At 40.6% G+C, this 23796-nt stretch overlaps 1 protein-coding gene across 4 annotated transcripts in view; it reads left to right on the top strand.

Annotated features, from left to right (window-relative positions):
* Positions 1 to 23796, top strand: part of RERE (arginine-glutamic acid dipeptide (RE) repeats) — a 165003-nt gene that overhangs the window by 54979 nt on the left and 86228 nt on the right. For 3 of the 4 annotated variants that reach the window (XM_014941439.1, XM_014941438.1, XM_014941437.1), the window contains exons 6-8: positions 15150 to 15198; positions 19152 to 19276; positions 20126 to 20225. In XM_014941439.1, coding sequence (XP_014796925.1) covers positions 15150 to 15198; positions 19152 to 19276; positions 20126 to 20225 — 274 coding nt within the window. Of the gene's footprint in view, positions 1 to 5340; positions 5478 to 15149; positions 15199 to 19151; positions 19277 to 20125; positions 20226 to 23796 lie in introns of those variants that run through there. The other variant, XM_014941440.1, reaches the window with a different exon arrangement.

Genomic DNA, 23796 nt, shown 5'->3' with positions numbered 1-23796 from the left:
CCGCCCCCCCCCCCCCCCCGAGTTTAGTAGAGGATTATCTGCTATGTTTCAGTAATTTTCACATCAGTGAGAAAAATCTGATTCTAGAATAAAACCCTAAACTAGCCTTAAAGCTAGAGGCTGGGTGTTATCGCCTCGAATGGAGTGTTAATGAAGCTAGTAAATAGACCTGAAATATGTTCCTGGCTCTCAAGAGCGTGGAATACATCTGCTAAACTTGTATAACCAGCTGAGAAAGAAAATTCATTTTATGCTAAATACTTTAAAATAATTAATTCCATGTCTCTTCAGAGAATTGACTGCTCTGACGCTGACTAATTCCCCCGACATGGAATCCCACTCAAAATTTTGGGTTCCCCAAAGGCCAAGCGAGACCATTGCCTTATGAAAGAAGAAACATTAGGTGAATTGCATATGCCCTGAAATCAGTTTAGAAGCATTTCAAGGTGTACAGAATAGCAGTCAGGCAGCATTAACGGACAAAGAAAACCGGACCTGATGTACTAATTCGGAGAATCAGTAACTGGACCAGTTTGAGTTAAACTGTTGATCTTGGCGGTTGAGTCAGAAATTGGCTCTGCCTGTTAAAAAGGGATCTGCAGCCAGGCTCGGGGATGCTGTTGAACACCCCTCACCTCAGCTGTTTTTCACCAGCTCACATCTTACCGCTCATTTCCTACGCCTCTGGCTCTTACCCCAGCTGTGTGTAGTGCCAGATGTAGCTGATTCTGGCCAGAACTTCTTCCAGTCCTTCCCTTTGTACCCTGCCATCCTCTGTGGACTTAGAGAAACAACTTTGAACCCTCTTCCTCAAGGATGTAGGCTGAAGGATGCCAAATGCCAGGGTATTGGCCTGTTTTTGTAGCGTATGGGCATGCAGTAGGTGATCAGTTCTTTGATCTCAGGAGTAAATAAATTACAAAGTTTTGTCTGATGCTGATATCTGTAAACATACATAGATTAAAATCCTTCTGAATTTTTACTTGGAACTAGAAATAACCAGATATTATTCTACAGTTTTCATGGCCATAAACAACTTTGAACCCTCTTCCTCAAGGATGCAGGCTGAAGGATGCCAAACGCCAGGGTATTGGCCTGTTTTTGTAGCATATGGGCATGCAGTAGGTGATCGGTTCTTTGATCCCAGGAGTAAATAAATTATGAAGTTTTGTCTGATGCTGATATCTGTAAACATAAATAGATTTAAATCTTCCTGAATTTTTACTTGGAACGAGAAATAACCAGATATTCTACAGTTTTCATGGCCACGAATCAAAATTACTTTTCCACAAAGTTGTTTTGCGCTGTAGAAGAAAATAACACCAAACATTCAAGGCATGGCTGAATTTTCTGAATGGATATTTCGGGAAGACCAGGATCTTGTCTGTGGTTTTTTTTTTCTGCAACATTTACTTTTCCTTTATTTTGCATCTTTTTCTTGTGAAGTGTTTTTGTTGGGTGATGTTGTGAGTTAACTGGGTATTGTTGTGTCTGAGAGGAGTGTTCCCGAGAGTGAAATTGAAGGTGACTTGCTCTTTCTTTTTCTTGTCCTTCATTCTGAATCAAGAGCCTCTTTTTTTTTTCTTTTTTTTGTTTTTCCCTTCCTTTCTATGGAGAGCATAGTGGATGGAGTACAAGTTTCAGTTCCAGAAACATATAAGAATAGTGTATATTCCTACAATAAGCCAGTGTGGAGTTGTGTATAAGTAGGATTTTCAAAGCGTTAATACTGCTTTTTAGAAAAAATCGTACTTGAATGATAAATTGCTATCTATGACCAAAATGTGAACAGAGGCTAAAGAGACTGAAGAGCTCTGTTTTCCTGTTTTGATCCTTTTATCTGTTTCATTTTTAGCAGTCAGAATATTTAGATTCTATGCATATTATAATGCCTAGGGCAGCGATAGAGGATGAAATGATCATAACGGTTTTTAAATGTATCCTTCCTTATGTCTCCAATCAGAGCCTTAAAATGTTTTTTTTATTATGCCTACACTTAGAACACTGACAGTTTGTGCTGTACTTTGTTTAAATAAGACAATTCCTACAGTGTATTGTAAGTCCAATTATTATTTTATGTTTAAAATACAATCAGGAATCCTCCTGATGGAGAAATTGGGGGCTGTTTCTATGATATGCCCACATGATGTTAAACAGATGGCTTCTGTATGTCTTACTAAATTACAGCAAAATTGTTTTGTTTTACTCTTGTCTGATATTCTCAGGAAAGAATTACGGAAGTTGGTGAGCACCCTCACTGTGTGTCAGTAGGTATTGTCATGCGTTGAAGGGCCTTGCAGTTGATTCTTTTTAAACAAACGAACAAAAAACCCTCCCAAAAACTGTATTTAGATAAATGGGTGCATGACTTGGGTTGTTCTTTCTGGCTGATATCAGACTTATTAATATAATTTGGAATACATTATTTCTATAGAAGCACATGCGTTGAAGGGCCTTGCAGTTGATTCTTTTCAAACAAACGAACAAAAAACCCTTCCAAAAACTGTATTTAGATAAATGGGTATATAACTTCCTTGGGTTGTTCTTTCTGGCTGATATCAGACTTATTAATATAATTTGGAATACATTATTTCTATAGAAGCACAGAGTTGTTCGGGTTGGAAGAGACCTTTAAGATCATCAAGTCCAACCGTTAACCCAGCACTGCCAAGTTACCACTAAACCATGTCCCTCAGCCCCATGTCTACTTGTCCTTTAAATGCATCCCGGGATGGCAACTCAACCACTTCCCTGGGCAGCCCCGGCTCCCTCAGCCTCTCTTCATATGACTTGCTCTCCAGACCCCTCACCAGCTTCATCTTCCTTCTCTGGACACGTTCCAGGTCCTCAATGTCTGTCTTGGAGTGAGGGACCTAAAACTGGACACAGCACTTGAGGTGGGGCCTTCCCAGTGCCCAGTACAGGAGGACAATCATCTCCCGAGTCCTACTCCCCACGCTGTTCCTGACACAGGCCAGGATGCTCTTGGCTGTCTTGGCCACCTGGGCACACTGCTGGCTCCTGTTCAGCTGGCTGAGACCAACACCCCCAGGTCCTTTTCCACCAAGCAGCTCCAGCCACTCTGCCCCCAGCCTGGAGACTTCATGGGGTTGTTGTGACTGAAGTGCAGGATGCTGGCACTTGGCCTTGTTGAACCTTCTTCATGGGGTTGTTGTGACTGAAGTGCAGGCCGCTGGCACTTGGCCTTGTTGAACCTCACACCAAGGCCTCTACTCAGATCCCTGAGTAGAGCCTTTACTACCCTCAAGGAGGTCAACATTCTTGCCCACCTTGGTGTTGCCTACACACTTACTGAGGGTGCACTCGATCCCCTCATCCAGATCATTGATAAAGTTGTTAAAGAGAACGTGCCCCAGTACTGAGCCCTGGGGAACACCACTGGTGTTCTGGTGACTGGCCACCAACTGGATTTAACTCCATTCACCACCACTCTTTGGGCCCAGTCTCCAGACAGTTTTTCACCCAGGGAAGCCTAGGCCCATCTAAGCTGTGAGCAGCCAGTTTCTTCAGGAGAATGCTGTGGAAAACAGCATCAAAAGCTTTACTAAAGTCTAGATAACATCCGTGTATCAGTTCATCTCTGGACTGAAGGGTAGCATAAAAGCTAAGAACTTTTTCTCAAGTTCACGTTGTGATCTTGAGAGGAGACAAATCCAACCCGGAACAACAACAACAAAAAAATATCCAGAAAATACATTACAGCTGTAGTTGAAATGAAGACTCAATACATTTGGCCTTGTAAGTGTTCGAAGTGAACAGTGGTCAGCTGGTAAAGACTGTGCTCCCTAAGTAGAGTATTTACCTTTTTCTGGTCTGTAGTCTAAGAAAATTTGGTCAGTCAGTCTTGTAACAGAAGTGAGCTGATAAAATGTTATGGTGGGTTTGTCTTTTTTTTGTTGTTGTTTTTAAGCGCTTTATAAAACTTCATTGTGTTTTTGGAAGTTTTAAATACCTTATTGAAGGAGCCAGACTCTGTTGGTGAAGGTTCCCAAGAAGGGAAGGCAGTAACATAATATAGTCTGGCTCCTTCAATAAGGTATTTAAAATTTCCAGAAACCAAGGTAGGAGGTAACGTAATATAGGGAACAAGAAATGTTTATCCACCTAAGTTAAAATAAAAATTTTTCGCCCTGGATTATTGTAAAAGAGACAAAATTTCAGATTGTTATGGCCTGATGTGTTTTGCTTCATCTGCTTCTGTCTCTTTAAAATTCAAAATCAGAGAAACTTTTTATCCTTCTCAGGCCTCGCAGTAAATTCAGGCATCTCAGATCCTCTGGAATGGAGGCAGGTGTACTAATTAGGAGTTTTATGCTGCAGAGGGAAGGGATATAATCTTTATGTTTATATGGGTAGAGAAGAAATTTTTGAAAACTACATTAATAAACAGGAAGGCCAAAAATCAGGGATGCTGAAGGCAGTTCAAACAGTGAGTCAAGGTTCACCTCGTGTTCGCACGTGCCTGTAAATGACAGTGACACTGCTGCTGAGAATTCCTGTTCTTTCCACGTTCAGGTAGAGTAAAAGCGTTTTGTGAATCGGCGGCAAAAAACTGCTGCTTTGTTTCCTCACATAAATTGTGTATTAAAGGACGAAGCATCCGTGGGAGCTTTTTTAATCAGTGTAATTCTTAAAAAAGCGAAGGAAAGCAGGCTTTCAATATAATCTTTATGTTTATATGGGTAGAGAAGAAATTTTTGAAAACTACATTAATAAACAGGAAGGCCAAAAATCAGGGATGCTGAAGGCAGTTCAAACAGTGAGTCAAGGTTCACCTCGTGTTCGCACGTGCCTGTAAATGACAGTGACACTGCTGCTGAGAATTCCTGTTCTTTCCACGTTCAGGTAGAGTAAAAGCGTTTTGTGAATCGGCGGCAAAAAACTGCTGCTTTGTTTCCTCACATAAATTGTGTATTAAAGGACGAAGCATCCGTGGGAGCTTTTTAAATCAATGTAATTTTTAAAAAAGCAAAGGAAAGCAAGCTTTCAGAGGATGGGTTTTTTTTTTCTTTTTTCGGAATTGCTGTGCCTTTGGCTCGGAGATGTAAGGAGTGGCGGCGTGCGGCTCCCCGGAGGCGGCGTGGCTGCGGGGCGGCGCGTTGGCCGTGCGGGATCCCCCAGCGAAGGCCCCACGTCCCTGCACAGGGGCTGGGAACCGGGGTGACGCCGGCAGCGGCGGCGACGGCGGCGGGGAGACGCGGGGCTGAGGGAGGGTCACAGCACATGCTCAGTCCTCCCAGTCCGAGGGCGAAGTTTCTGCGTTCTGCGTGCAGGCTTAGGTCATAGCACAAGCTCAGTGAAAGCTCTCTGAGGTCTCTCAGACTGCATGTGCCTCCATTTTGAGTTGGTAGAGTGGAAAAGGCAGAGTTTTTAGCTGTTAAGTAGAGGGTTCAGGAAATACATCTAAACCCACAAGAGCCTGTCATAGTCATGGATGATCCATTCAGCCCCTGCAGGTAGGCTACATCACTCTGGCCTCCCCTAAAGAATGATGATTTTTTGCTGTTATTTGTGACTTCTGAAATGTTTATGAAATCATTTCATTACTATTGCATGTTCCTCAGAACCGTGTAATCACATCAGTGTTGCTGTGCAGCTGCATGAGGGCACTGAGCAGGCGGTCTGCTGCCTGAGGGGTGCATGGAGCAAAACCTGCAAGCTGTGTGGGCTTTTATATCTTTTTTTTTTTAATTTTTTTTTTCCCCTCCCTCCCCTCGTGGTGCAGTTTGAATTTCAGTCGTGCTGTCTGCATGCCAACCTTCTGGCAGGTCTGTGGGGAGCTGCAGAGGCACTCGGCAGGATGCAGGGCTACCGAAGTGGCTATTAAGAAACGTTTGGGCCTGGCCACAGAGTGTTTAGACGATGTGACAGGAGGGTTGTGGACCTGCAGGTTGCCCTGAGGACGGGTGGGTTCCCCTTTTGACGGAGGGGGCAGCGATTCTGCTGATACTTCCACAAGTATTAAGGAAAAAAATAAGTAGCTGGCGTGGTTCTGCTTATTTGTCAGTCACAAATAACACGCATGCATTTGAAATGCAGCAAATATTGTCTTACGTGTTGAGAAACTTGTCACACGGCTGCTGTGTAAGCACTACCCACACCGGGTGTATTGGGCTAACGAAACACTTCAATTTTTAGACTGAACTGAAATAAAATAGAGGACTTTGGCCTAGCAGGTTTGTGTAACGACAGTATGGTTGCAACTGGCTTTGAGGGCCTTGTGGGACAGGCATCAAGGACTTGTCACTGCTGAATATAAATGGGTTTGAGAGGACTGGGGTGTGTTGAATGGGGGTAAAGAGGATTCTGCAGTGTGTTCTCATTCCCAGTAGGGTCTGATCTGGTGCAGAAGTGGGTGCTGCTCTGCTGGGGCCTTCTGGTAGCCCGCTGGCTTGCAGGCCTGATCCCGGCACCATGGGGGCTGCTGCTGAGGGGAGGCACCTCAGGGCAACTGGTTTGTGGGTCACAGGAGCGTGTTGGGTTTGAAGGTGACAGGATGGTTTGTGCTGCTCATGGTGACATCTCTGGAACTTTTATTAGCAGGAGGTTGACTTTTAGCCTTGCACATGTAGTCGTTCACCTGTGCAGTCTGCATTGCTGGGGCTGACTGCCTTCTCCTGTCAGAAGCTGAGGGGTGAACGATGAATAAGGCTGCGTAATTTTGCCCCTGTTAGTGCCATGTCTGTATCTGTTTGCTACCTGAAGTGTCATTCCCTTTTCCATTTCCTTTTATACCTATAGAGCATAAAAATCTAGTGTGGGTCACTGGTGGCTTTTGCCATTGGCTGAAGTAAAGTCATTATAATTATTACAGAGCACAATTCCCTTGAACTTCAGTCTGGCCTAAATCACCTCATAGTTGAAAGAGTTGTCCGCGTAGGCCCAGGCTTTGGAAACATTCTTATTCCTAATAAAGGAGCTACTTGACTATGTACTGTGGCACTGCTCTGCAGGGATACAGGGATGTGACACCTTGTGTCCCTCACGCTTTTTTTTTAAATGGCAATTTACAAGCAGAAGAGAATGCATTAAGGCATGGGGAGGGTGCAAAGTAGTCTGTTTTGTGCTGGTTTTCAGTGATAATTTGTGCATGCATTTAAAAAAGCTTTAAGAAAAATGCCACTTCTGAACTCAAAATGAAAATTTGTCAGGCTTATTTTTAAAAACCTCTAATGTTAACTTACAGTGACACAGGTGGGAAAAATGGAAACACCTCTAGGTTGTAAAAAAACAAAATCTGATTGTGAAACAGAAGTATTACTTTCAGCAAAATAAATCTTGCTGGAATAATATGCCAAATAAGGCATTCTTCATTAATCACTTCCACATGAAGACTTGTGGATGTGATGTTGGTTGTGTTGGCTCCCAGAACCCCACCTTGAAGGATGCCTCTGGTGTCCATGTTATGCTCGTGTACACTCAGGTGGTTCCTGCTCCTAGCAGATGTATAGATATTTTTATTCCCTGTGGCACTACTCCTCTCACAGCAGACCTTCAGCAGTGTTTTGAGATCTCATTTTTTTCCTTTCCACATGCTTCAACACAAATGTCTTTCACCTGTATTGCCAGTTGCGGGGCTGGTTAGCCAGTTTATAATGAAAGCAGTTCCTTAGGTTTGTGCATAGGTGTACAAGACGGTTGGATTTTGGTTTAAAAAAAACCCCAAACAACACCAAAAACGGAAAACCAACCTCCCCCTCCATCAAACACCAAGAAAACCTAAATCAAAACCACCACCTCCTCCCCAAAAAAACCTCACCAAAAACCAACCCCCCCAAAATTCCTGGTAGTAGTAGAAGGAATGCTGTCTGCTCTGATTTATCTGTGGTGCTGGCAAGATACTGAATGCACCTAAAAGACCCTCTCCCCTTGATGAGCCTGGGGAGTGGGCCTGTGCAGGTACTGCTAATGGTGAAGTTTGAAGCTGGCTGGATGCCCAGAAGATTCTCTCCAGTTCAGCCCGTTGAGGAGCGGTCTGGGGAGTCACAGTTCCACTCCGAACAACTGTTTGAAGTTACAAGTACTTCCCATAATATATTTGTATTTTGTCCTTATGATGAAGAAATAGTGGCCAAGTACTTGATAGTCTTACTTCCTTCCCTTTGCTATGACTTCATTTTAGCTTTTTTCAAGACTTGAATCAGGCCTTCCAATTCTTTAGGCTGTGAATCGCTTTAATTAGAGCTTTGTATTTCAGTGTATGACTGAACTGGGGGTATCTTCAGGTTTCTTTTCATGCTTATCACCTTTAGCATTTGCTGTTGCTTCTCCATGTATCTGCTCTTCAAGGAAGCTGGAAACTTGTGCTGTCAAGGAAGGAAAGGGTCCGTTTTAATAGTGAATATTTGCTCTGGGAAGTGAAAAGATACTGCCTGGCCATTTGAGAAACTTTACAAGATAAACACTTAAAGTAACATAATTGAATTGAAACATTGAGTTCATTTTCCTATTATTAGTGTAAATGTTGCTTTCAAGTAAGTAACACTCTGGTTCTATTAAAATCACATGCAGACCACATAAAAACTTAGTGTCATGCAAAGGTTTCCACTAATTGATTTCTTTTCACTTGTGATCAAAATACTGGTGTCTTCTATATTTAAAGGTAAACAAATATTGGCCGACAAGTATTAGAGTGGTGATCAATGTAATCTTTAAGCAAAATATTGCCCACACAGGTAATTCCTGTGTGGAGGGAATGCTCCTTGCAATAACTAGCGTATCAGGATGGCTGTATTCAGGTTGCTTCTATCCTGCCTTTTGAGTAGGGGACAATACTTCTAAAGAGTGTGTAGTCTTTTTTTTTTTTTTTTTTTTTGGTCATATATAAACCTGCTGAAAAGTAACATTCTCTTGAAAAAGTTTTTCCTGTCTGACTCAAACTTCTGCAAGCACTTCCTTCTCCAAACAGCAGCCTGGGTGCAGAACGCCGCGTCCTGCGCTTCCTTAAGGCTCTGACTCTGCGATCAGTCAGCAGGTTTGAGCTTGTACCAAAGTTACAAATGTTAGTACATGTTTATTCATTCCTGCTTTAGATTGAGCAATCACTTAAAATGTTCCCGTATAAGTTCATTTGCTTGAACTACAGGTTTGATTTTGATTATTTTTTTTTTTCACTCAGAACACACAATTGGCTTGTGCTTTTTAAAAGTTGGTTATAGCACACTGTTACAACAGGGCTTAAACAAAATGTAAACTTGCTAGAGGCTGGCCATTAGCAACGATATTTTCTAAGCATTAAGATACTTGTAGAAAAGGGGGTTTTAAAATCTAGCTTGAAGGTTTAAGGTAGAAGTGCAAGCTGGGTATGTTAACTTGAATTAAAAATTTTAATGTAGAAAATACTTGTTGGAAAAAGCTAAGAAGCTATTGCTTAATCTGAAAATTGCTATCAAACCTCATATAATGAAAACAAACCAATGTGACTGGCTCACTGTCCTTAAGCAAGAATTGCTGTTTGTTTAGAAGGGGGGGAGCCGGTTCTGTTATTGCTGGGCACCTGACTCACAGGTTTGTGGCAGTTGTGGGGCTCTTTGGTTTAAGGTTAAATGGCCTGAACCTGATTATTCCTTTTGTTTTTTGAACTGTGTAAGAACATAACATGCATAAGCATTGGTCTTTCCGGGTCAAATTGAGGATGTGTTTGGCTCAGTGTCCTGTCTCCCAGCAGTGATCAGGAGCAGATGCTTGGAGAAAGCCAGAGCAGGAGCGGTGATGTGTGACAGAGGCTGATTGCGTTCCGGGCAGTCTATTTTGTATCACTGGGGTGAAAGCTTATGACTTCTTCAGTGCTGCAGAGGAGCAAATATATGTAAAGCTGCTCTTTTATAGTTAAGTCTTTGCAGACAGAGCCTGCAGTAGCATGGGATGAGGGAGGAGCGTGGCAAGGGAGGTTCTGAATTTTGTTTTATGGATTCACGGAATAAAACGAAACAGAATGTCCTAGCAAATGAATCTCTCAAATGTAATGCCAGTTCCTTTCGGGCCCTGATAAACTGTTTTTTTAACCAGCTGAAGTTGGAGTGGAGTAATTTTGTTCTCTCCAGTTTTGTCACTTCAGAGAAGGAACAAAGTGATCCTTGCCAGATGTTTTTAGAACTGCTGAGAGCATTTTTTTAATCTCAGATATTAGACCGTTTGCATAAAAGGGTTTTTTTAAAAACCTTTTCTTGAGACTTTCTCCTTCCTAACTATTTCAGATTTATATTAATTTTACAGAAATCACAAATATCTAGGAATTGCCTTGCTGTATCACGCTTTCAATTTATGTAACTGATTATCTTGCCAATAATAGTGACTGGCTACATCAATGTGAAAGTGTATGATTACAATTCTAGTAATAGATTACTATTCTGCCTATAATATATATATATAATCTAGTTTTGGTTTTTACTTAGTAAAGCATTGATTTTCTTACCAGGCTTGGTATATACCCAAATCTCATAAGATTAATTGTTTAGTAGCACTTTAGGTTTGTTTATTGCTTATTAAAAACAAGAAGCCAACTCCCCCCAAACTCCTGCCTATCCTAGCTTTAAGCTGTCTCTTTTCTTTCTTAATCGTGCTTTATATAAAAATAATGACCTCTTCCAACTGTTTTCATACAATTCCTTAGCTACCAGCCCATCCTCGTGTCGTGGAGGCTGGATGCACAGGTTCTGGTACCTCTTCTGCTCTTGGCTTCAGAAGGTCCAGTCCCCTCCCATGGGCTGGATTCTGGGATGGTGAGAGCTTCTTAGACTGATGGTGCTTCTAGTTTTATTGTTGAAACTTCTTTTGCACAGTTAAGTTTGCTTTAGTGGTAGGCATACATTGCAGCAGGCAGTGGTTTTTAGCAACTTGGTTTTGAAACCCCTTGTTGGAGAGCTCTGAAGAGAATCAGAAAGGCTGGTTGAGAGAGTGTCTGTGGCTGAGCCATTTGGCTGATATAAAAACCTTTTCCTATTGAAGCAACCCTCTAGTTTAATTACAGATCACCTCAGTATATAGAATCAGGAATGATTATGCCAAGAGCAGTTAAATGGGTAGTGCAGAATGTTCTCCTACATGTGACATTTAGGTTGTGGTCTTTCATTTGGCTGTTTGTTTAGGTGGGTTTTTTTAACTTAATAGTAGCATTAAGTTATGTTAATGTTTTCTGGGCCGTTGCTGGCTAGTAGCAGGTGTTTCAGAAAGCCAGTGGAGGTGCAGTGTGTGGTGGAGAGCATTGGGTGCGTGGTGACCACAGCAGAAGGAAATTAAACCGCGGCTGTTGCTGGGTGAAATGGACTGATGAAGAGCATGGTTGGGTCAGTGTGGTCCCGCAGCAGTGCCACCCCCTCACCCCTGTCTCAGCCAAGTAAGTCAGGATAAAAGGTGTGCAATTACTGCATAGCATGTTTCTTGCTGAACTTCAGGATTAAAAAGGAAAACATGAAAGAAGCAGTGTCACAGCTTCTAAGGTTCCGCCTTGTACATGTGATCCTTGACCCCAAAGGTCCACCTTAGGTAAGCAGCATCTGTAGTTTCCTTCAGAAGCCTGGTTCCTAGCAGAGATCTGCACTAACTGTGCTGGGTAAAGGACTGCCTTGGATTCATGTCAAGGACAGTGCAGAGAAGTGCTGCACAGAAATCTGCAGATGCTTTTTGCTGTTGCCTCCAAACTCTGGAGAGTTCTGCTCCAAGTTTCCAGCCCTGAATCCCGTTGGGCTCTGGCTGTCGTGTAACGGCGCTGGTGTTGGGAGTCCTGAACCTGAGTTATCATCCCTGTCAGCTGAGCTGGTGTCATTCATTGCAGCTCAAAATCCCTCTTGTTGCAGTTCTTTTTGTTGCCACCTTTCAGTCCTTGATAGCATTCCATTCCAATGCCATATTGTCATGGACAGAGGCTGCCAGCTGCGCCAGCTTTTGGGTGAACGGTGTGTGTCTGCTGGACAGTATAGACAAGGAGGTAGATGATAAACAGAGAGGGTTAAACTTGTTTTTGTGTCGGAAATCGTGCAGGAGCTGTTGTTGCCAGCCCTCCTTCCTCTCTTTCCTTCTTTCTAACGCTGATAAATCACAGCCCCGCACCATCCTATGCTGTCTCCTTTTCCTGTCTCATCCTCGCCTCTGAACTGTCTTCTCTCCGCGGCGCTGCTTTTGGCCTTGAACCTCCAACCTCCCCTGTTGCTTTAGAATTGAAAGGACAAAGCTTTATTGAACTGAACATCCTCTCTCGTCTCTTGGAGCTCTTTGGAACGAGCCTCTCTCGGATTAGAGTGGGCTTGTTTTGCCCTGCTCGGCTACAGAAGCTTCTTGCCTTTTTGATATTCAGTCGCAGGCTTCCATCTCCTTTCTGACCAGCCCCTGTTTACTTTGCAGAATACAACGTTGTCATGGCAACAGGTTACTTTTCAAAGGGAACATCTTGTCATTATATTTAATCCACTGCAGCTGAAGAGGACTGAAATATTAAGTTGTTGTTGCTATGGATACTGCTTTGTTACATCAGTTTCTTTTGTGTCAGATTTCATATACAGTGTTGGGTCCTCTTTTTTCTTTCCCATAGAATAAACACGGAGTGCTGTTCCATTATTATTGTAATTGCTCTCCACCAATATAATTTAGCTTAAAAATCTACGGTGCATTTTAGTTCCCATAGCAAGAATTTTCTTTCCATTTGCCAACCTATTCCTGGGGCCGTGGAAACAGTAAAAATTATTTAACAGATTGTGTGCCCTTGCAGAGCCATCAGCTTTGTGCCCTTTTAAAGAAGCGTGTGATGTGCTGCGATCCGAGCGAGCTTCCTGCTCAGCAGCTGAATTCAGCCCAGGCCTTACCTTGTGGGGCAGGGGGAGGGAAGGAGGGGAGCGCCTTTGGGGTGTGAATATCATCAGGAAATGGGAAATGAGTGATGACAAAGGCACTCAGAAATATTTCTCTCAACACTTCATTTTCATGCGAGGAATCACGGTTGGGTAGCCCCAGTGAGTTTCCCCAGTTAACTCCACTGAGTTAGGAGAGTAAGTCCTATACAAAACTTAAAACTTCTTTTATCTTTGCAATTACTCATGGGATGCTCCAGAGTCCTGTAATCAGTCTGGATTCTTTATTTATCATATTCACTGTGATGTAACTGAAGAAACTGAGAGTTGGGAAATATTTGGACTGCTGTTTTTTCCCTATTTAAATGGAAAGTAACATAATTTTATGTTTAAGTACAAACTTTTATGGCTTTTGGTTGGTATGAGGTATTGTAGCTGGCACAAAGAGCATAGGCATGTTTTAAGTCTGACTTGCACTGACTAGTAGGGATGTGCATGGCTTTAAAATGAATTCTGGGAATAAAGGAAGAGCATCACCATTTTCTGTTATCAGTTTCCCCTTCATTCCTCACAGGGGAAAAGCCTGACACCGTGTAGCTGAAAAAAATGTACCCTGGTATTTAATTTATAACTTCGTTGTAAATCTGAAATTGATTTTCTAGTTCAGTCATTTCTTTGCATAACCTGAAAACAAGAGAACAATGTCAGATCGTGTCTTGCAAAAATATGCAATGGAGACAAACATTTTGACGTGTTCTCATTCTTTGCAGGAGAGTTTTGGCTCCCATTTTAGAGCAGATCCCCTTACCAGGGAGGGAGCGCTGCGTAGACATTGAGACAGGAGATTGAGTTTTCCAAATCCCATGTTTGTCCCTGTCTGATGGGTTCTGCTTTTGGTTCCCTTGGATAAGGACCATTCAGCCCTACTGCTCTGTTTCCCACTCATGCACCAATGAATAATACTTCCGAATGCTCAGCAAGGGGAAGTTTAACTTAAAAGTATATGCTTTAAAGTTTTGGGGTAAAAATGTTCATAAAGATATGCAAATGATCATGTAAAAAACAAACTCCTCCAGTACCCTTTTGGACTTCAAATGGTATTTAATGGTTTGGGCTCTCCATTGTTAGTTTCACTTGGGGAGGCTTTATGGTTGTGATCTTAATTTTTAAAGTTTAAAGGAAACTGTTTCTCAGCCGTTGCTTTGTGATCCCTGTGAACACAGCAGGGTGAGTAAGAAATCCTGCAGGGTGGCAGCTTACTTGTGAAATGATGTCATTATTCCTGTAACAGCAAATTGCAAGATGAATTCAAGTTTGCTGTTTCCAGATTAAAGATGGTGATCTGTTTGGTTTATGCGTGTGCTTTTCCTTGCTATGGTGTGCTGAGACTCACTTCAGTGTCTTGCAGTTATTGAAGTGTTAAAATCCAAAGATCAAAAGCTTGTCTTCTAACAGCTCTGAATTTTGTTGTCCTTTTAATGTAATATGCAGAATATAAATAAAAGATGTCTGTTTAAATAAGAACAATTTATAGGAAAAGAAGAATGTTGATCTTGGGGATATTGAATTTCCTTGGATTTGGTTGTGCTCTTTAGTGCTATTTTACAGGGGGCTTGGAGTGTTGTTTAAGTTTTCAAACTGCAGCTGCATTCGGTATCCCAAATACCAGTGTTGAGGCACAACTGCCTTTACAGACTGTAGTGATCTGGCTCTTGACAAGAGCTGGATGTGTGAGATCACAGCAGAGAGCATGGATTCAACTGTAGTCGTTGAGATATTAAAATTTCCAGTAAATAGTTTTGGTTTTGTGCTGCCTTATTGCTTATTTTGTATTTAATAAAGAAAAAGGGTCAAAGGGCACTCTTCAGTGATAAAGTTTAATTTACTTCATTTAGTCTGTTCAAAACTTAGGAAGAAGAATAAATTCCGTCATGTCAGATGAGTTATTCTCATTTGTATTGGCGTATCTTAAACTTCTGTTGTTGCCAGGGTAATTCTACTGCAACATAAAGAACAGTTTTTCTTCTATCATATAATACGATGTTTCAGAAACTCAGACCAATGGTGTGAGCAGTACAGAGCCCTGCAGAGTGTAATTCTCACTACGTGGTGGACAGTTTGTTTGGAACCTGAAGTTTTCTATATAAACGTCTTTCCAAAAGAGTGGAAAAATGAGGCCAAGTGTATTATGTAGGAGGGAAGCCCTTTTTGGATGAATTGAATTAAATTTCACTTCTACAAATATTACGTGGCGTGTTTTCATTGCTTTTTAGATACAGAATATAGAATACGATGCTAAATTTCATTAATTGTAACTCTTGTTACTGTTTTTTTTTAATATATTAGGAGGCTGAACAGTACCCAAGGTGAAATCAGAGTTGGACCCAGCCATCAGGTAAGGGATTTTGTTCAGATTCTAATATCCAGAGGGCATGTTTTTCCCACTTGATCTGCTCAGAGGACACTTGTTTAAAATTCTATGCATTGAAATGCAGTGGGTATTTTAGATTCATCAAGAGTTCTTTAGAATTCCTTAGCTCAGTTAATGAGATTTTTCTATGTCAGATGTTGATATGTTAATGACTTTTACTAGCAGAAGCACTATCCCACTTGATCTGCTCAGAGGACACTTGTTTTAAAATTCTATGCATTCAAATGCAGTGGGTATTTTAGATTCATCATGAGTTCTTTAGAATTCCTTGCCCACTTGATCTGCTCAGAGGACACTTGTTTAAAATTCTATGCATTGAAATGCAGTGGGTATTTTAGATTCATCAAGAGTTCTTTAGAATTCCTTAGCTCAGTTAATGAGATTTTTCTATGTCAGATGTTGATATGTTAATGACTTTTACTAGCAGAAGCACTATTGGGTTAATTCTAGAATAAGGTTGAAGGAGTAACTACTGGAAATGAAGGAAAAATCTCAGCTATTATTGAGCACATTCTGGAGTTAAAAACCAATGCATTCTCAGCTGGCTTTCACCAAGCAATGTTTGCAATAAACTAATAAAAAATTAATTTGGTGTTTTCCAGTTATATTCAAAGTAGATCTTTTCATTTTAATTTGCATTGTAAAATTGCCAAGTTGATACTTGGTTGCCTATAACAGTCCTTTTTGTGAATCCATGTATTTAAACAAAATGGAGTGCTATCAGAAGGGATTAAAAAAAAAAAAAGAACATTACAAAATTAGAAGGATGGGGTAACTTTAAACCTGAGAAAGGTTTCTTTCCTGTATAGCAGTTGTGTTGGGATATATGTATATATTTATGTATGTATTCAACTTTTAACACAGGATACAGCGCTTTTAAGCGTGTCTGTTAATGAAGTTGTCATCAGTGCAGAATTCCCTGTAAACCTGCTCCCCCTTTTATGAGTGTCTCTGAGTGTGCTCTCTCTGGTGCCATGTCTGTAGCTTTGCATTTCCCCATTGACTCAAGTTTATGCTTGAATTCTGCACACCTTTCCTTAGTTTTGTACATTAAATGAATCTGGCCAACTGTGGTGCTTCAGCATAGAAGGCAGGGGGGCGTTCTGTATCTAGTAATACAGCAGTCAGCTTAAAAATGAAATTAGTCCTTTCTAATTGGAGCAGTTCTGGCAGCTGGAAGGGGACACCTCCTTCTAAACACCCTCTTTGACTGTTGCCCTGTGCCAGCATCACCAACGTGCTCTCCCCCTGCCATGCCAGAGGTCTGCTGGGCCTCACCCTCTTACCTGCATGCTTTTCATACAAACCAGTTTAAATTCTTTTTCACTGTGAGGCAGGTAGTTCTGGACAACTGTTGAAATATCCCTTTTGTCCATAGTCTACAGAAGTCATGTTATAATTATAGTTATCTTATTTGTATTTCCCAGGCAGTTTTTCACACAGACTTTCTTTTCACTTTCTGATGCCATACGGAGGAGAAGTTTTGATTTTAAAGATAGGGAGACCTCAGTTGCGGTGTGTGTTTGACCGTGAAGAAATAAGAACTGTAAGTTCTGAAGACCAGCGCCTTAAGTCATTTGGATTGTTAAAATAGAAATTGAGAAAGCGTGCTGAATGTGTTCAAACACTGGGAAGCAGAATAAGGTTAAGACTCTAGATGTTATTTTTTTTTCTGGTGCGTTAGTTCTAATTTGAGGGAAATCCTTGAGCATTTAAAATCTGCTCTTAAAAAGCATTGACATCCAACTGGCTCTGGTTTGTAAGGCCAGCTCTGTCCTTGGGGACTGGGTGCTTTCTTTTACCCGTGGAACTGACTTTGTACTGCCCAAGTACTGGATTTTTGCATCCAAGTGATGAATTCAGACTCTTTTAAAAATCTTATTTAATAACTGGTGAAGGTAAACGAAAATTTGTGGAACCCATGTAACATTTTTAAGGATGTTTTGCATTTAGAGGAAAAAAAGTCCTTGGCAATTAAACCTGCAGTAGTCTTTTTACTAGTCATAATAAGAGTACTGTAAATGATACCTTCAAAACAACTTTCATCTCAAATTGTCATCCAATATTTTGGCAGGTATTAGTCACTTGTGCTGCAAGGTATAATTACCAGATGCATTTATGGATGGGGAAAAAAAAAAAAAGTAGGAAGAAGGTCCACTGTTTTAGAATGCTGTTAATTTTTGCTTAGTATTTTAAACTTCCATTATTCTTTCACTCATTTGCTGAGCATCTGTCTCTCTGACAAATGTCATCACTACAAGATATAGTCTCATCCTGTTAATTACTGTAAGGTATAATCTTAAGATACTTGAATGGTTGATTGTAGGCCGTGGTAGGAAGTCAGATTGAAGATGATATTTGTTGCTTTCCATTCCGTGGTCTGATTCATTCTTTGGAAAGTGTAAAAATATTCTCCTCTACACACTGGGCCTTGTTAATCTCGGGGAATGGATACACTTTCCTTCACCTACATTATTGACAATAAGGTATATATTGCAGAATCCAGAAAGAACCCTGCATCCCCGATAGTGGTTTCTGATGAATATCTGTTGCCTTCATTTTCCTTAAACTGTGCGTGTCACAGACACTTAAGGACTGATGGGGTTTTTTGATACTTAATGCACAGCTGCCTCAAAGCACTGGTCGTATCCTAACAGCAAGTAGGGACACAATTGAAGATAAACGTTTTGTAGAATTGCAGTTGTTCTCAAATTCACATGCGTAGGAGGAGGAGAGTGGGTCTCTACTAAATGCTGTGCTATGAAAACTTTCGACTAACAAATTAACGGCCAGAGGTGTTCAAGGGGAAGCTGCTCGTAGGAGTAACTCCGGTAATTAAGCATGTTCCTGGGGTACATGGGGATGAACTTGAATTGGTGAAAGCAGCCTGGTTGCTGGGATGCATAACGCTCATAAAAATCTCATCTGGGTAAAATGCTTGCTTACCCTTTTCCAGAAGAGAAGTTCAATGACATATCCATTTTCCCAGGGAAGAAGTAAAATAAAGTACAGATTAAAGAGCAGAACATGAAAGACATCTGAACCTGTGACTTGTAATTACTGGTTATGTATAAATGTTGCCTCTCAAATATGTTTAGCGTTGTAAGTATAGGAGGTAATTACAGGGCTTAAAAGCTGTTTCTGAAGAGGCTCTCAGCTATCTCATCCCATAGCAGTAGATGACTAAAGATGCTAATTGGGTCTCTGGATACAGTGTAATACGTATTTAGTGGCAGAGTTCATTTCACTGAGCTATCTCACTGTCAGGAAATTTCTTTGTTTCTCTTTAGAGTTTTAATGATTTACTGAAGACTTAATTTTAAACTCGGTGTCAAATGTGTGGGGTTTTTAACTGATTTAAAGTGCTACACATATGGTAGCCACATTCTTGCCATCTTTCATGTTGGTATGTTCTATGAGTACGTTTTAGCCCGGGAAGCAGGAGTTGTAACAGCATCTTTTTGACAAATGAAAACTGTCTCTTTGAGGTTAAATTGTCCAACAACGTTTGACTTCTGTACAACGGAGGGCTACACGTGCAGTACAGAATGGTTTACTCTCAAGCTTGTGGTGTTTCTGCAGACATGCTTGCACTTGGTCTGTATAGGGAAGGGCTTCACTGGTGGTGGCCTGAGAAGTGGTGTTAATCCTGGATAGTCATCAGAAAATGAGCTGCCCTTCTAGAAAAAGGAATACTGGATAAAGTGAATAGATTGGGGCTTGATGACCCAGTTTCCTCAAACTTCTGAAACTTGGATCAAATAGCTTCACCACCCCTTGGCTGAATATCTTCCATCTATGAGATCAATATATTCCAGAGAATTTACAAACTCTGTTATTAATAACACTGGTGCATCCTCCTAACATTGTTAACAACTGGAATGTCTGTATGAACTCTTCATTTTATTTTTTTGCAGGCTAAACTCCCCGATCTGCAGCCGTTCCCTTCCCCAGATGGTGACACGGTGACGCAGCATGAAGAGCTTGTGTGGATGCCAGGCGTCAATGACTGTGACTTACTTATGTACCTTAGGGCAGCAAGGTAATTTCAGCCAAGATTTTACCAATGTCTGTAGGATGCTGCAGTGGAAACGTGTTCTGCCACGTATGTGCAGTCAGCTATGGTCACACCTTTCTTTTGGTGTAGTGTGGACATCAACCAGACAAGCCAAAATGTTTGGTTTGAGACAAGAATGCTCTGATTTGATGTTGGGCCAACGCCAAGTCTTTCTGTTGGCTGTGGCTTTTGGATTTAAAATGCAAAGCCAGCAGCATGTGCTGGTGTTGGATGTGTACCATGTAATAACTGCTACGAGTGGAATAGCTGTGATAGCACAGGAATCCTTCAAAGACTAAATGGTTTTTTTGAATGAGCTCTAGTTTGCATTGCGGTTTCATTTGGATCTCTGGTATGCCTGGCAGATTAATCAGATGCACTGGTGGGCCTCAGTAATTCAGAGTGTGAGTAAATTACTTGCAGTTTGCGAGAATTCAGAGATGTGGGGAATCTGCAATTTCAGTAAATTTTCTAACAAAGAAACTGATTATAACAAAAGGTTTGCTGTCTCTGGTGAGACTCTGTCCTTGTGTCTGGAGGTTATATCTTCCATAATCCTAATCAGGCTTTGGTACTACTGCAGTGCAGATTTTTAATTGGTGAAATCCACTTAGATTGGATTTTAATTTTGAATTAATTATTCCATATGCTGAGGCGACTCAGGTTTGTGTAGCAAATATCAGCATTTGTGGCACCTCTTTTTACTTGTTTCCGCAGTATCATAAGGCCCTGAAATTTGTGCTTTAAGGTGTACATATGCTATTTCTGTATATTGTGATGTGTGCATCAAACAGTAGCTGAGAATTTAAACTTCTTTCCCCTCAAACCATCAAGGAGCATGGCAGCTTTTGCAGGCATGTGTGATGGAGGATCCACAGAAGATGGTTGTGTGGCAGCCTCCCGTGACGACACTACACTTAACGCACTCAATACAGTAAGTATATATAGAACTACTGTATGGAAGAACAGTTTCCCTATTTATTTCTGGACTACTTAAAGCACGTAGTGCATATTTAGCAGGTAAAATAGATTTTGGGATACCAAAAAAACAAGTGAAAATGCTGTACTCCTGCAAATTGGTTAGATACCTGCTGATGACCACGATATTATGTCTGCCTCTGCTTGCTATGCTTTAGTTATTTACAGTTGCATAGTTTTTAACCATTTATTTTTAAAATTCTTAAAAGCTTGTAGATGGTTGTGATCCACCTCAGAAATGGAGTGTTTATCACTGCAGAGAGCAGATTATCTGTTTGTTTACAGGAAGTATCCTAAGTGTGGTGTTATTTGGTTGTTCTATTAAAGTGATTGGAACAGAGTTTATCAAATTAATCACGTTAAATATGCTTAACTGCTTCTTTACTGTCAGTAAAGCATCTCATTACATGAAGCTTTTAAATACTTCAGAAAGTTAAAAAGAAGCCCGATCTGTGTAAGTTGTAGAACTGGTTTGTGACTGGTCAGGTCTGTGATGAGGAAAGCATAACTTGATATCTGCACTGAGGTTAAAATGCCTGTGTTCTAAACAGGAAAAGTGTTGCTTTTGTAACATTCACTTACCAAAACCACTTGCACTGTTTTGTTTTTGTTCGTTTTATTTCCGTTTCTATTTGATTACATCTGTTTGATTACAGAGTGCATCGGGTTTTGTCTTGTTTCCTGCAACAGACAGAAGTAAAATCGGATTAAGATCTAAAATATGCCCCTGTAATACTTAGGAGATAAACAGCAACAGAACTTTCATTCTTATTCTGACAAATTATTTTAATATAGTCTATTTGCCCACATGTGTAACCAGCTGAAATCCAAGATCAAATTCTGTACCCAAATTAAATGCTTCCTTGTTGTTCTTGCTTTTACATCTGTCAAGTCTTATATCTCAGTGCTTCACGATGCACTTGAGAACTGAGGTGAATGTATAAATCTTAGACCTTTGGTTCCTTTCCTAAAGATAACCGGTGTGTTAAAGATTGTTATGCTGTTGGATAAGAACTGGAGTTAAGTCTGTATTGCACATCTTTTTCAGTTTCTTACCTGTTTGACATGTTTATCCGGTGTGTTAAAGATTGTTATGCTGTTGGATAAGAACTGGAGTTAAGTCTGTATTGCACATCTTTTTCAGTTTCTTACCTGTTTTTCCTTCCTCTTGGGATGGGTGCCATCTCATTCTGGGGGCTCACCACTCGAGAGCTTTCTAAGATATTTCCTCACATCCTTCTTGGAGACTCAAATCCCTGTTAAGGCCAATAATCATCAAGGAGTTTTTGGAATGGGAATTCCCTTCCCCTTGTCATTTATAATAAAAGACTAATGCAGAAAATTCATTTAACTTCACTGCTCACTATCTACTTTAATTACCCCCTTTAATCACTTGGGAGTCTGAGGAGCCTGTAGTTGCACTTGTAGACTTCTTGCTCCTGAGACTGAGATTAGTCCCCAAATATTTTGTTTCTGTTCTTTTGATTCTTTTCTCTTTGTATTTCTGGTGCGCATCTAGAAAATCACTGCTGATTCATTTTCTCAGTAGGGGAGGGTTTCACACTTCTGAAATAAAAGCACCAGACAAAGTCTTAATTTATCCTCTTAACCATCTTGTTTGTCTGTGTAATACTTTTGACTGCTGTTGTCTGGACTTCCCCTTCCCCCCAGGAAGGGTAAGGTATAGCTGTAAGACTTACCCGGTGGTGTTCCTGTCATCATCTCATTAACTCCAGCTTTGCTGAAGTTTCTCTTTTGTAGGTATTGTGGGGCCAGTCCTCTGGTCCTCTCCAGGCCAGTTTTCAACCCTGTGTGGACACAGTGTGGTTCCCCTTAAACAGGAACTCTTGTACTTCCAAGAAAATACAAGGATTTATCTTAATGGCTTTTGAAAAGTCCTTAGGCTTTGGTGATGTCTGATTTATTCATGCTTCAAAAATCTACTCTGTGCACCAGTACTGTTCATTGCAATTTTCAGAAACTAGTGAAGATACTTTCCTTGTTCACTTTGAATTTTCTTAGAAAAGTGTTTTCTTATGAATGATAGTTCTGTCAGGTGGGATATTTTACAAAACTTTAACATATTTCTGAGAGCCTACTTTGAGTAACTTAAACCAGTTTAGATAGGTAATTTGTTGTCCTGACAAAACAGTACCCTTTTTATCTTTCTGTTCATCATCTATTTAAACACACCAGATTTATCTGATAAATAATTTGGGAGAATCTTACCCCGTACTAAGTTGTGGTTTTGTTTAGAAATTATCATATGCAACCCACAAGATTAATGTAAAAAAAAGATGATATGGTATGATTTCTTATTATGGAGATCCAATAAACTTCAGAGCAGCACTTCATATAAATCAGTCCTGACAAGCTCCTTTGCTAGTGTTTTATTTATGTAATAACAGATGCTGTAGCCCCTAGAATGATTTATTGTTAATTATACCGGATAGAAATGAAGATCATGGTAGGCACAAAGCAACATATATATATATATAGATCAGCTCATTGAAATGATTATTCACTTAAAGTTCCAGGTAAATTTCAACTCCAGTTCCTTTATTTGGCTATTGGGATTTGATGCCATATTTGCCATTTTAACCCTTAGGAAGGAAATAAAGTTTTCATTTGGAGCTCGTGGGCCTCCTGAGGAATGGTGGCTGTCACACTGAGAGCCATGGAGGAGGACACAGTAGTTCTTGTAAGTTTTTCACAATATTTGTAGATAGAGAGGGTTTTTTTTTTCCACTGCCACAGAACAGGTAGCTGAATTTGGCTGACATTCTAAAACTAGTTGTCTTTTGTGCTTTCTTTTAAACAGTAATGAACAAAGGCTATTTGATGCATTAGATCTTAAAATATTAGTCATGTAAAACAAAAACATGCATATTCAGCACACTTGTATTTTTCCAGTTTCAGAATTGCACCACAAAGCATAAAGCCATTTTTACTGGTGAAATAGTAATTTTTTTTATAGCTACCCAGTTCCTCCTGTCTTGTGAACTGGAGAACCACATTGCTTTGAGGCAGAACCTTCCTAATAAGTGATAAGGGAAATGGAGATGCTAATTTGAATTACTCCCAAATCTTGATTTGGGTCACTGTGGACAACTTTATTGCAGTCTGAGAGCAGCATGGTCGGTGTGAAAGTTGTATAATTAATGCTCAGCAGTAATGTACTTTTGCTTTTGGACTTTGAGTGTAGGTAGGCATAATTTTTTAATCATCTAGAATACTACCAAAAACCCCTCAAAACATGATATTTACAAGACACCTGTGGAAATCCTTAGTAAGAAAATAATGCAGGAGAACCAGGACTTAACCAGCCATTTGTTGCTGTTTGGCTTTGGAGGTTTTTTTGTCTCTTCCAAGCTAATTGAAATTTGGAAATCAATCGAAAACCTTAGAATTCATTCAATTTCCAAGTCAGGCTACTTTTAATTAACTACCTTACTTTGCTTAGTGTTCTCTCCTTGCAAGTGCATCGCCCACTCTACTGACACGTTCAGTGTGGGGAAGCATCTGAC

Source organism: Calidris pugnax, unplaced genomic scaffold (genome assembly GCF_001431845.1).
Source record: "Calidris pugnax isolate Ruff unplaced genomic scaffold, ASM143184v1 scaffold82, whole genome shotgun sequence".
NCBI lineage: Eukaryota > Metazoa > Chordata > Aves > Charadriiformes > Scolopacidae > Calidris > Calidris pugnax.
Note: the sequence above shows the minus strand (reverse complement) of the source record. Positions and strands in the feature narration are given on the sequence as shown.